This window comes from Gouania willdenowi, chromosome 17 (assembly GCF_900634775.1).
Source record: "Gouania willdenowi chromosome 17, fGouWil2.1, whole genome shotgun sequence".
Classification (NCBI taxonomy): domain Eukaryota; kingdom Metazoa; phylum Chordata; class Actinopteri; order Blenniiformes; family Gobiesocidae; genus Gouania; species Gouania willdenowi.
Window position 1 is genome coordinate 33,308,294 of NC_041060.1, and position 14,679 is coordinate 33,322,972.

General features: G+C 39.0%; 1 protein-coding gene across 2 annotated transcripts in view; it reads right to left on the minus strand.

Annotated features, from left to right (window-relative positions):
* smg7 (SMG7 nonsense mediated mRNA decay factor) overlaps positions 1-14,679 on the minus strand; it is a 54,796-nt gene that overhangs the window by 15,998 nt on the left and 24,119 nt on the right. For both annotated transcript variants that reach the window (XM_028472957.1, XM_028472958.1), the window contains exons 12-17: positions 10,999-11,059; positions 9,267-9,386; positions 8,770-9,166; positions 6,384-6,525; positions 5,925-6,304; positions 3,068-3,373 (exon numbers count right to left, since the gene is read on the minus strand). In XM_028472957.1, coding sequence (XP_028328758.1) covers positions 3,068-3,373; positions 5,925-6,304; positions 6,384-6,525; positions 8,770-9,166; positions 9,267-9,386; positions 10,999-11,059 — 1,406 coding nt within the window. The remainder of the gene's footprint in view (positions 1-3,067; positions 3,374-5,924; positions 6,305-6,383; positions 6,526-8,769; positions 9,167-9,266; positions 9,387-10,998; positions 11,060-14,679) is intronic.

A 14,679-nucleotide genomic window follows, 5' to 3' on the forward strand; every position in this document is an offset into this window, starting at 1 on the left:
TCATGTCTGGCATCCCAGTAAAAGATTTTACACCTCGAGTACCTCAGATCTTCAGTTTTGGCTGCTGCTGCTATTTTGTATTGTTTTTTTTTTTTCTAAACATACTGGAGAGGCAGGCCACTGATTCCCTTCTTCATACAACTTTTTGTCCTCTTTCCAAAGAGCCCCTGAGGAGCACCTCAACATTACCATGTTAAATACAGGACCTCAGGCAGCGCTCACCCACCCCTGCTCTACAGTTTATTTTCATCTGTACATTTTTCCCTCCCAATGTGTGCATGTGGTTAACAGACGTGCATGTGCAGTGTAAATAAACGTCACAGCCACTGGCTGACGTGTGATGTGCATTGGTTTTTTTCCCATTTTTTTTTATTGCAAGACAAACAATACAAGTAGAAACTGTTGTTTTTTCAACTCTGTATATATCGTTTCTACAAGTTAAAATCACAATAATTGTTACTATTAAATCTCTATTAAATAGTCTGAAGTTGCTTTATTCATCTCTTATATTGCCTATTGCTCAGAAAGCTGGGCTAATACATGAACAGACATAGATCCATTAATCAATTTACAAAAGAGAGCATTACCAATAATACATAAAGTAGAATACCAGGCACCTACTAACGAACTGTTTAAAAAATCTAGAACAATAAAACTTATGGATATAGTAAGGTTAAAAGTGTTAGTAAGAAATAAAAGCCTTCCTTTGGGTATTATTTCACTTTTTAAACTAAGAGAAGGAAATTATAATAAGAGGGGTTTATATTTTTGAAAAAAGTACATTGAGAATAAATGTTGAAAGATGCAATTCTGTTCACGGCGTAAACATTTGGAAAGATCTTGAGGATCGTTTTAAGTTAATGAGTTCACTGTCTATTAGGGGTGTGACGATACACTCAGCTCAAGAGACGATACACGATATTGGGTTCACAAGAACGAGACGAGATTTGAAGAAACTACAATGACTAATTATATATATATATATATATATATATATATATATATATATATATATATATATATACTGGACCAACAGACTTTTATTTAACCTTAGTTTCACATGCATTTTGAAATGTTTTATTATAACTCTTTACATGCATGATGTAAGCATGAGCTTTTAATAAACTTCTTCTTCTTCCACAAATGGAAACTAAAAGTAAAATGTATAAAACTTAAAATAAAATAAATAAAATTAGATATTTCTCTCTTTTTTTCAAGTGCAAACAATATTATGGGCAAAACCAAATCAAAGTTCTACTCTGTCAATAAAAAGTGCAAATAGAGCCTGACCAAGTATGTCATTAACAACATGCTGTAACTACACAGACATGTTCTTTTAAACGTTAATAGACTTCTTCTTCTACAAATTGAAACTAGAACTAGCATTTACTCTTCTTCTTTTCCTTCTCCTGCTTTAGGTTCTGGCAGACTAGACGCAGTAAAGGCGCATTACTGCCCCCACAGGTCACAAATACAAGTTTGGATAGCACACAAAAAATAAAATAAAATCTACTGTCTATGTTCAAAAAAAATATTTTTTCTCCTATTGAAGCATAAGTTGCTGAATACTGCTGTTAATGAGATGTTTCTATTGTGTAATTTGTATAATGCTGTTTGGGGATGGGCTCAGATAAGCACTTACTGCTTCAGCTCCTATTTTTGGTTGTTTACATGAATGTTTGATCTTTGTATTGTATATGTTTGAAGACTATTATCTACATATAAATCAAATATTAAGACGGCCACTGATCAGACTCATATCGATAAAAAAGGCCCCTCCCATAGAAAGTTAGATTTTTTTCACATTAGTAGTGGGACTCACAACATTTTAATTAATCAGAGACTTTATAATTACCTAATCCTAATTAATCTAAAATAATGACATGACATAATATTTGACATGAGAAGCAACATTTTCCAATTCAAATGAATTTTGGTATATGACAGCAATAAATGAGCTTAACAACAAAATAGTGTTTATTTTTTCCATCATTGTGGTAACACAATGTGTAATATGAATAAAGAATATTAGGATTGCATTGTTCAAAGCACAAACGTATATTTAAGTAAGCTATATTCGTGCTTTTAAACTAAAATGAATGCTCATGAAACACAGCAACTACTTCTCCTCTGGTTCTCCTGTTTCTTGCGTTGTGGTCTGTGCATCAGTATTATGGGTAAACTGGGAACTAGTGCAATGAGAAAGATGCGAAAGGTTCCATGCTGTTTGGAGTGCAAAACCAAAAAAGTGTTTAAAGCAGATCTAAGTAACTTGTGCTCAGCGCTCCCCCTATAGGTCCCTTTGGTTATGTCGTAAACACTCCGCACCCCCCACCGCCTGCCCCACCCCACAGCTACATGCTCACCTTTGCTCTCTCAAGACGGTAGCAACCGATCACTGAAAAAACCTAATCCAACAGTGACACTCAGGGTGCTTTCACACATATAGTCCCATGTGACCAGTATGAGGAAGAGAGACAAGTACAATAAATGAATGATGTGGGAGTAAAACTGAAGGGAGTGTGGAAATGTGTGTGATGTGTTTGTGTGCTGACAAAGCAGCTCTGAAGATGGATGGATGGATGGATGGTTATGTGGTTGTGTGCAGCCTGATGGAGCACTGGGTTGCGAGTGTGTGTGTGTGTGTGTGTCCATGAGATAAGTTTGAGAAAAGTGAATTTGTAGACAACCGTGTGACATAATCTAGCATTAGTTTGTATAAAGCTGCCTTAAAGCAGTACGACTGTGATTTTCTGTCCAGAGACAGCAGGGGGAGATGAAAGACGCCCCAATCGCCCCATAAACACTTGTGTTACCCTCACAGGGACCACGAGAAGGATTTATTAAGGTGAAATAGTTACTTAGTTCTGTTCATTCACCAGGATACCTGTAAGGGACGATAGGATTCAAAATAGGGAGGGATGGGGGGCCATGGTTGTTTCTATACAAGTCTCACGATTCTACAAACTGCTCATTAGATTTCACTAGAAGTGAGTGGAAGTGATTTAGGTTTGCTGGGGAGGAAAGTGGATGAAAGATGAGAAGAACAATGAGTGTGGTGACCTACCTCAAAGAAGTGAACCCGTGGCCCTGCTGGAGCTTCCTGTTCTGGGCACATAGTTCCTGGTGGAGGCCTCTTCATCCGCTCAGCCATCAGAGGCAGCTCATCCAACCTGTGCTCCCAGTACAGGTCCTGCAGCTTGGTGTCAGGATACTTGATCTTCTTCTCCACGTTGGAGAATGGCTGCTGGTTTTCATAGAGCTTCAGAGAGTCCTGAGCTGCGTTGTAGAGGACCTGCTGCTTCATGGGCATCTGCACAGGAGATGCTTTCGGAGTCCACATGTGGGCCTGCTGCTCCTGGACCTGCTTGTACTGTTGGGACAGGACAGTACAAAGAGTCAATACTCTGCGTTAAAGGCTCATGTAGAAACTACAGTAAAAACAACTCTACTTCCCTGGCTCACAAACCAACTGCACCACATTCTAAAGAACATGCAGAACAACTGATTTAATCCTATTCAGGGTTCCTACAGCTTCAGTCAAATTAAATTCAAGACCTTTTAAGACTTATTGCCATTTGGAATTAAATTTAAGACTAACTTTACAGTTAACACAATTGGGGGGGGGGGGGGGGGGGGGGGGGGGGGGGGAGAGAAAACACCACATCAATTACATAGGATCAGGGTGTATTTTTTCCAGTGAACTGGTGGCCCCCAAAGTAAACACACAAAAACAAAACCAGACTACAAATAATTCAAATCACTCCAACAACACACAAGATGACTACAAGAACAGCCAGAAATCTATATTAAAAAAAAACATTCAGAAAAGTATTCGTTTTCATTGAACCCCATGTCGTGACTGTGCATTAGTCTTGATCTGTGGTTCACGGCTCAGTCTGGGACACTGATGTTTTCTCTCTCTATCCTGTTCTGTTGGTCCTTGTGTTCACTAACATCAACCAGTCGACGCAGATGGCTGCCACCTCTGAACCTGGTTCTAACGGAGATTTCTTCCTGTTAAAATTAAGTTGTTTCTTCCCACTGTCGCTGATGCTGTTTATGTGGATTTGTTGGGTTTTTTCATTCTTATTACAAATTTTATATTTTGATTGCCCTTTGAGATGACTTTTGTTGTAATATGCGCTATATAAATAAAGTTGAATTGAATTATACATTAAGATATATTTTGAAATGTGAGACCAACTACAATCATAAAACCATACGTGTTAAAATTTAAAACTTTTGAAACATTGATTTAAGACATTTTATTGACAATAAAGGCTTTATTTTTAGATTCATGAACTTAATGCCTTTTAAGACTTTTTAAGGATCCACGGGTACCCTGTATTGGTAAAAACAATTTAACAGCTGATGATGGAGGCCGAGAACTTTATTTTAGTTTTCTTTTCTATTAGAATTATTTTTATTTGTTTTTTATTTTGTAACATACAAGACATTAATCAACAACATTAAATTCTACAGATTACAATACTGTGTGTGTGTGTGTGTGTGTGTGTGTGTGTAAGGAAAACTAACAGCAAAAAAATAAATTGTAAAACAGAACAATCAGCTTAACCTCTTGTTTAAAATTGCATTTCTCTCCCTTTACTGAAAATCAGGCATGACACAGAAAAGCCTCATCTTGCATGTTTTAGGACAATATCACACATTTACACACTATTTTTCACCAGTAAACAGGTGATTTAATGTCTAGAAAGTGTGACAACCAGACAAAAATGTTCAATTTTGCTTTTAATCTCATTCAAAATCTTGCGTTATGTGTAATGAATCCAGTGTTTCCAATACATTAATTTATTTGTGGTTGACCAAAACACTTTTCCAACCGAAACAATGCAGCAGAAACAGGATGTTGTGATGACACGACTAAACAATGTGGTCAGTGCTTGCGTCTGGAAACAGGCCAACTTGTCCGCGGAGCGGCTATAGGTTGAGACGAAGCAAAAACAATGAAACCTACACTTTCAAATGCATTCAAATGTTTCTGTCACGTCAACGCATACCTCCAAAAAATGCTCAGCGTACATTTCACAGGAGATTCTCTGGACTTCATTACGACGGATTTCATTTGACTCCTTCAGCAGCTCAGTCAGTTATAAGCCAGGGTTCCCACCAGGAATTCTGCACAGCATTGGGATCACGTGGTGCGCGAGCGTGCGCCACTGGTGTGGAAAATTTCAAAATGTATAACTCTCTGGGGGCCAAATTTAGTGAAGTAAAGCTAAAGTTAGGTTTTTTTGTTGTTTTTGTTATATTTGTATACGTTTGTACAAATATATATATATATATAGGTCCTCCACTAATAATACTCAGACTGTAGAGACAACAAATATCATTTGATTCAGAAAAGACTGATTCCAAGACGTGCTTTTCAAATTTAAACGAGGTATTATGTGGGACCTGCAGTAATATTAGAACACACACACGCAAATGACGCGCGCACTACAGCTTTAATCAGGCTGAAAAAAGAAGACCCGGCCTGAGAGAACACAGTCCGAACCTGTCCCACCAGAATCAAGCCGATGTCTCTAAGCCCGAACACGTTTCAACCAGACGTTCACATCTGTGTGCTTGCATGTAGAATCCATTGCAAGTCATAGACATGATGAGCAGTTTCATGTGCGCTACACACTACATCTGGTTGAAGCACTGTTTATATTGAACAATGATTATAGTTAATTGAACTTTAGTAATTGAGAAGGTAATTGTAATTTACTTTCTGAGGATAAAAAATAATTGTCATTTAAACTCCTGGTCAATGTAATCATAATTGAATTGTAAGAGTTATATGAGTAATTGAAAATGTAATTGTAACTGAAAAATGGAATTGACCCTAACCCTGTTATCTACAGCCTCGTTCAGAAGGTAACGATACATCCATGAAGTGGAGGAAGTAATCTGACCTGCTGGTGTCCCGGGTGGTGAGGAGCGCTCTTCCCCATCCCCACCTGCTGCCCTGGTTTGGTGGGTGACTGCTGCTGCTGCTGATGCTGTGGACTCATGAGGTGGACCTGCAGCTGAGGGGGCGGCTGGATCAGGGACTGCTGTGCTGGGGAGGAGTAGCTCTGGTTCATGGGACCACAAGGGCTCTGCCCTGAAGACCCCGTCCCCTGAGCTGGCCCTGAAGGTCGCTGCTGACTGTAGGGACTATGGGACTGCTTCCCAGCCTGGCCTGGGCTGTTTCCCTGGCCGTGTACAGCCTGGTGGAGGAACGGCCCAGCGATGGACACCCCTGAGAGGGCGAAGCCCCCCGGCAACGCCACAGGAGGCCTGATCACAAAGGCTGAGGGAGACATATTATGTTGAATATCAATATGCTAACAATAATCATCATCATAATAAATGTCATTGCAGTGACATACCAGGCCTGCTGGGCAGTGGTGGGAATGCTCCAGGATGATGGATGGGGATAAACTGGGATGAGCATGTGGTTTGGGTCTGAGTGACAGGAGTTTTCTTTGCCTCGGACACAGGAGTTTTTCTCAACTCTGTCTGAGCCTTGACCTGAACCACCAAACACAAGTTTACCATCTTATCCCATTAAAGCAATGCTATAAATAAAGCGTACCTGCAGTTGAAATGTGTATAATAAAAAATGTGTTTAATGTATTACCAATAAACTAAATATGTGCAACTTCTTAAAAAAAAAACCAACTCATTAAAAGTACTTTTTAGAACGGTTTTCTACCTTCTGGCATAAACTATGGAGTCGCCATGTTGATCAGGATATGATGCACTTTTGTTGACTCCTGTTAACAGCTAATGGTTGTAAAGCTAATGGTTGCTATAACAACAAGAGAAAACACCACAGAAACATTTCTTTTGCGTCTCTAAACCAAATATCGGTACAAGATACACACTTAAAATGTTTATGTTCAGACTAAATATGATTTGTGAGGAGCGCTTCAAGTCAAGCCGCTATAAGAGGGATCTGTGGGCTAAGCTACTGAGCTAAGCTAATGGGCACCAAGCCAAAGTTACGTCTGATTTCGGCTCCTCGGCTTCTAGGCGCTTTCTCGGGTGTGTATGTGGGGGCAGTGGCTGCCTCTCGGCTTGGTGTCTTGGGGGCGTCTGGGGGGACTGCTCGGCCGGGGGGGGGGGAACAACCTTTCTGCTATTCTGGCTGCGTCCTCGAATCCGGGGCAGCGCTTGGGTTTACAGTGGCAGTTTCTTGCACATACATCGGTCCACGATACACTAGCATGCCTTGGACTGTGGGATAAACCTTGTAGTGGGCTTAACTTTAGACACGTTGATCCCAAATACCTGTTTCAGGTATTACCACTCACTCCTTCCCTCTGCCCACAGCCACCACCATTATGGTTAAGCCTCACGCCTACAACTTCACATCTCACGTTACAGTAATCAACTCTTCCCCACCCTTCCATTTCTCTACCTTGAATCGATCATCCCTGCTCTATTCCCCCTCCACCTCCCCCCAACCCCCTCACCGAGGTGTAACACTGCCCTCTCTTTTTATATTCTCCCTTTAATAAAGTGTTTCTTACCCTTCCTTAGGGAGGGCTGGTGATGGTCTCAATTATGCAATAAAATAATGCAATTCATTTAATTGCAATAACAAAAACAAAAAAAAAATGCATTGCTGTCTCATAATGATTGCACTACTTGTAGTGTTGACCTTTGACAGCATGTGCAGACAAAAAAAAGAAAAGAAAAAAACTAAAAATGGCATAAAGCCACACACACACGCACACGCCCACGCCCGCACGCGCACACACACACTATATGTAAGTCTTTGAAAATTCTTCAACTCTTCCACTCCCTCACATTCACAAGGCTGTGTTTAGGTCCCGAAAAATGAAACCGTTTGATTTTCTGTGAATCTGTATCAGGTAGTACCAAAGGAATTCGGTCGGTACCTAAAAAAAACAACCTGAATTAATGTAATCGGATCAGTGATTGTTTTTCTGAAACTCACTGATCGGTGTTCGGCCCAAAAATCCTGATCATGTAAAGTCTACTTTAATCCTCTCGTAACCTGGATGCTGCACCTAATCACTGAAGAAGAGTTAACACCAGCCTGCTTTGCTTCAAAAAGCCAACAGAAAAACTACAATTTCCACAATGTTAAAAGACTTGTTACACCTCTACCTCCCACAATGCACCATTTCTTTAAAGCAAAAGACTGTGCCGATCAGCGAAAGAGCGTCATATCCTGTCCAAAATCGTGACTCTCCATAGTTAATGTCCGAAGGTATAAAATGGTTCTAAAAAGTCCTTTTAATGTGTTCTGGCCCGCACTGAATAGCACAGACCACCTTCCCGGGAATTCAGTGAAATTGAGTGACGTAAAATCATAATCTAAGTTGAATTGCCTTTGAAATGATATATCACGACTATGTTCCAATAAATTTAGAAATTACTGGAAAAGGGGGTGGAGCCTTGAAATCGATTTGTTTTTTTTCTCTTTTGGGGCCCCAAATCGAGCATCGATGCGTACATATCCATAAATTCTACCTACCAAATTTCAGCCCGATCCGTTCACAAATAACAGAATTTAACTCGTGTACACAACAAGAAGAAGAAGATGAAGTCCGGTAGCCTGGCCTAAAAAGGTGCACATACTGTTTTTTGTTTATTGCTAATACATTAAACAAATTTTTTGTTATATACATTTCCACCACTGGTACCCTTTAAAGACTTGTTTTGGTTCGTTTTTGTTGTTGTTTTAGACAATACAAGAAATAAAGGAAATGTTTTGGTCAGATATGCACGAATGCATTCTACCTGTTTGCCGGTGTCAGCAGTTCTCTCCTGGCCAGTTTTTTTGGGCTCAGTCTTCCTCTTGCCATCCCTCTTTAGCTCCTTCACAGCAGCGCCGTTGGCTTTGGAAAAGTCACGGCGCTCCTTGACGCTGTCCTTCAGGTGGTTTCTCAAAGACTCTCTGGGATTCTGTTCTCTGGGTTTGATGTTTTCCTTGCTGTCGGGGGAGGAGCTTTGCCCTTTACCTGGGGAGAGCGCCGACTTCAGGCCAACGTTGGTGGCATCGTTGGCCACCTGCACGCCATTGGACGACTCCTGGTGCACGGGCACCTCTTTCTCGTGGAGGGCCTCCACGGCTTGCTCTGGGATCTCAGTGAAGAAGACGAGCAGCCCGTCCTCGCTCACTCTGCACTGCATGAGCCTGAATTACACACACACACACACACACACGATGTGTCGGTAACAGACCAATGAAGTCCTTTGTGATGTCAAGTCCATAGAAAAGCAGAAAGTAATCTCACCCAGGTTGGTTGTCGGCCACCCATTTGCCCAGACCAATGAGTCTCTGGTGTCGAGTGTGCTGAGAAAATCGTTCCCGGTCCATGAGGATGCCCTGGTGCCCTTTGGCAAAGTCTAGACTCCTGGATTAGTTTAAAAACAAAAATCAACCTACAGTACAGTCATCAAAGCAGGGCCACAAAAATGTGTTTGTATCTGCTCTGAGGGTCACATGATCAACATTCATCAGCGTTAGAAGAATGGTTATTATCTTTCTGTTATTTTGCATGTTTTTAGTCATCGTTTTTGTTTTGTGTGCGTTACAAGTCACTTCTGTACTTTTGTCGTCAGTTTGTGTATTTTTGGTGATTCTTGTAGTTGTGTTTTTAAGTCTTATGGGTTTTTTGTTGTCATTTTCTATATTTTCTATTATTTATGTGTACCATATTCATCTTGTAATTGTGTATTTGTTATTTTGTATATTTTTCTTTTAACTATGTGTATTTTGTTATTTTGTATGTTATATCTTTTTGTTGTGTACCTTTATTTATCTAGTCTTTTTGTGTATTTTTTTTAAATTATTTTGTATATTTCCAATTATCTATGTGTATTTTGTACATTTTCTGTTATTTTTGAGTACCGGTATTTTGTAGTCATTTTGGGCCTGTACTATGAAGCTGGATAAGTATATCCTGATATCTCTCTGTTGGCTTCACTTAACCAAACATTCTCAGTCACAGAGCAGCTGTACTATGAAGCAGGATATCAACATGTTAACTTAAAGTGATTTGCAGCGTCTGACCAATATAATTCTTCATATTTTCAAGAATTATATTTCCATAATCCAGGCCAAAAACAACACTGTTGCTGCATAAAAAGCAGGAAGGAAGGAATGCAGGGAGATAATTGATTGAGTGTTAATGCTTAGATTAGTGAAATTATACAATGTTAATTCATGTGAGAATAAACAAACACTGATCAGTTTCACTTTACTAAGGCACAGACGTGTTTCTATTCATGTATCCGCCACATTTAGGGCGCAGTCTGTGGCTCTGATGCTGCGTTCACACAGCTTAGCCTACATCATAATATTTTATATTTTACATCATCTTACAGGACCGAGGCTCTCTGTGTCGCAAACCACGCGAACGAACGAAGCTCCATCAAATGTAGGTCAGTCCATCAGATACAAAACTGTCAGATCAGATCCACATAGCAGCATGTGCATAGAATGATCCACCTTTATTGGGCAGGTCGTTTTCCAAGAAAACCGATTGGTCAGGAGGCGGGACTTTATACTCACCGATTTGCTAGCCTGAATAGGTTAGACCGGGTTAGGTTATCACATTGATTGACCTCTGTAAGAAGTTAACCAGCGTCGGAGTACAGGGCACACAGTGTAAATCACGTAAGTTAGCGCGATAAGAGGAAATCCAGCTTCGTAGTACAGGCCCTTTGAGATTCTGTTGCTATTTTGTATATTTTTGTAGTGATTTTTGTGTATTTTTATTTTGTATATATTTGTAGTCATTTTTGAGTATTTTCATTTTGTGTATTTTGTTAAGTTTTTGTATATTTTGCTGTAATTTCTGCCTGTCTTTTGGAGTCATTTTGAGCACAATTTGAGTCATTTTTGTGGCTTCTTTGGGGGACACAAAAATGAGTCTGTGCTGCATTTAGCTTCGAGTTCCCTGTGTCTGACCTATAGCAACAGTCAAACATTAGTCTCAGTGAATAATGGAGGCCCGTCTGTACCTCAAAGCAGGACGCAGGGCCAAAAAACCTTGAAGCTCAAACTCTTCTGGCAGTGGTGTCACTGAAAAGAAGAGAAATAGATTAGAAACCCAGAAATCTGAAAAAACGCTCTCTCGGCTTTGGCAGGAAACATTTACAAAGCTGTAGAAAAAATCCACACACGTGAAATAAATTTCATGTCACAAATGATGGGAAAAAATGTATAGACTGATATTTACACAAATAGATGCAAACTTGTAATCCAGTATTTATTTGCATGTTTTTTAATAACTTGCATCAATGATCATTTACAACCACAACGCCCCGGTTATAACTTCTACAATCTGCCGCTACAGAGACACAAACTACTTTTCTCGCATGAATTCGGGCTGCTTAACTTTTGCAACACATTTTGCAAGACGTCTGTTGCAAAACAAATGTGTAACTGAAGGAATGCCCCCCTCCCCCGTGTGTAGAGGGGGATTGACCAATCAGAAGGGAGGAATTGGAGACAGAGCCCTGAGTATCGCTTTAGTGCATTAGCTGGTGTTATAGAACCCACACTAAAGTCATTTTTCTGCACTGTAAAGGCAGCATGCTGAATAAAAGGTTGTTAGAGTCATTTCTGAACAAAAAAAGAGTAATGGAGAATGCTTCTCTCTGTTTAAATTTGAGTAAACGGTATGTGGAGATAATGATCAAGAGCTGATACTGTAGCTGATGCGGTGGCCAAGCGGTTAATGTATTTTATAATGATGCCCAAATATAACTTTTTCACTTTCGATACAGATATTGTAGCCTTGAGTGCTGGCTAACACCGATATTGATACGACATCAGCATGAATCATACATACTTTTATAACTTATTTTGTAGTGTGGAATGTTAGAAAAGGCTTGATCGAGTGATGTTACTCAAACAGAGAACAATAGTCAACAATTCAAGTTCACTTTAGTTATGTTTTACTGTCAGTATATGGTGGGAACAACTGAGGGCGGGGTCAAAAACAACAAAAGCTTATGGGAGCAGTTATATCAAAGATTTTAGATGCAGTCCAATAAAATCTGATATTGGTTTTCTGGCTGATATCAGATATCAATAACGGATCGGGACACCCCTAGTATTTTACAAAATCTACAATCTGTATAATGTGACGAAGCAATAAAACAATGAACATGTATGTGATCTGTCTATAAAAATAAAGAAACACTTCGCTGCCACTGGGAATCGATCCTCCATCATTGAGAAAAACAGAATCCATTTGTTTGCTACGTTAACTGCTTAGCCACCAATTCATCCCTTCTGATTGGTCAATCCCCCTCCACACACACAGGGGAGAGCGGGGAGGGAGGGGGAAGGGGGCATTTCTTCAGTTACAGATTTGTTTTGCTACAGACGTCTCGCAAAATGTGTTACAAAATTCAAGCAGCTCGAATTCATGCAAGAAAAGTAGATTGTTGAAGTTGTAACCGGAGAGTTGTGGTTGTAAACGATAATTGATGCAAGTTATTAAAAAAACATGCAAATAAACACTGGATTACAAGTTTGCATCTGTCATTTTATTTGTGTAAATATCAGTCTCTACAATTTTTCCCATCATTTGTGACATGAAATTTATTTCACATGTGGATTTTTTTCTACACAAGCTCACATCACATTCTAAAAGCTTCTCATTTTGCAAAATATCTACCTTCATAATAAAATATCAGCCATTGTTTTTGGTGCACAAATGAACAAAAGAATATTCAAAATTTCACCATATGAAACACTTGATAGTCAGAAGGTAGTTATTAATATTCTTAAAATTGTTATTATTCATCCTGATCTAGGTGGTACACAATGTATCATCAAAGCAGAAAACTGCACCTCACAAAATTCTAAACTTAATGGAGTGGTTTTTGCCAATTTAAGACAGATCCACTGCTGACATCATCATTTATCCAACAAAAATGATCTCTGACTAGACAACCACAGTCTGATAGTGACACCTGCTGATGACCTTTTACACTATCATGCATTTATTACCCAGATGTGAACAAACTTGTTTAAAAATGAGCATTTAATGAGTTCAGTGAACATACATCTGTAATAGTGGCAAGCACTGATGGCAGGGTTGGGGTTAATTATAATTCAAATGATAATTGCATAGTTAACCATTAATTACAGTTAAGACTCATAATTGTAATTAAAAAAAAAAAAATGTTGCCATTGTAATCATAATTGAATTGTAATTGAGTTCAGATCAAAAGTGACCTGTTATCATGAGAGATGCAGAAAACTAACACAAACGAAAGGTTATGTTTTATGGGCTTATTTATTAAAGGCTCAGTAATTGTGATTAATTGATTTTAAACTTTAGTAATTGAGAATATAAATGGAACTGAGTTACAGGAGAAAATAATATTTGTAATTTTAACTGTAATTGGAAATAAAGCCAGTCACTGTCATCACAATTGAGTTGTAACACGGGTAATTGAAGACATAGTTATTATTGAAAAATGTAATTGAATTTCCTCTAAATCTCATTAAACGCATCCTTATTGGTGAATAAGGAATCAAAAAATAATAATAATAATTACAATATTTGCATTTACTGAAGAAAAGTCAAGTGAGGATGCAGGTGCTGGTGCGCATCACACTACATTAGCTTAGCATTAGCTCGCATTAGTATTAGTTAATATTAGCTAGTATTAGCATAAATATGTATTAGCATTAATATTATCTCATGAGCCGATATTTTATGGAATATATTTGTGCATGTGGGTCACTCTATTAGTGTTATTGTATGCAATTAATTTATATCCTCACTTAAAATGAAATTTTCAAAAAAAAAAAAAAAAAAAAAGCCCATGAAAAACAAAAATAACTGGAATAGTGTTTTTACTGCTGCTGAATTGTTTATTTTATATCTGATAATGAGTTACATAAAGTCATGGTTGATAAATATTTCTCAGATTTCCTATAATTAAACCAGATCAAGCTGATTTTAATACTTCAGGATATTTTGGTGTAATAATCACAATAGTTAAATTACTGTCTAATGGGACCAGCTTTGTCTTGAAATATAATTACAAAATACTGCGTTTCAGAAGTTGGGACGAATGAATAGTTACGTTAGTATTACCATAAACAATAGGTGGCCCTTTGAGGTTTGATGACAGTAGGTTGTGAACTTTTTACTTGGTCTATTCCTTTTATGAAGTCGTTAGCTCTTAGCTCATTCTGTGTGTTGGTGGATTAGCTTAGCATAGTTAGCTTCAGTTGAGTTTCTAGTTCATAATCGTTGCTGCGGGTTCATCTCCGTCACTGTTTGTGGGAACTTTTGGTAGATCTGACGGAAACTTGGACTGGTTCACTTTGTTGGATGGTTGTCTGGTCTTAACCAAGTAGCGGTTCATGATGTACATTTGCACGGCAGCTTCAGGTAAGCCGTGAGGAGCACCGCTGTCTGTGTGTGTGTGAATGGCGGTGGCGCACACCACGGAGGCTCCGTGGCACAGCTCCCGTGAACAGCGCTCCTCTCCAGAGAATAAGTTATTGACAAAAAAGTGGCGCAATTTTGGCCCGTGGAACAAAGTTTTAAGGGGCATTCTTGGCTAAATTGAGGGACAAATGGTCCATGACCTTCGCTAATTTCCAACATGGGCATTTATCGTTTCTATCGTGGGATGACATAGTCTTACCGGTGAGAATGTTTTTGGTGA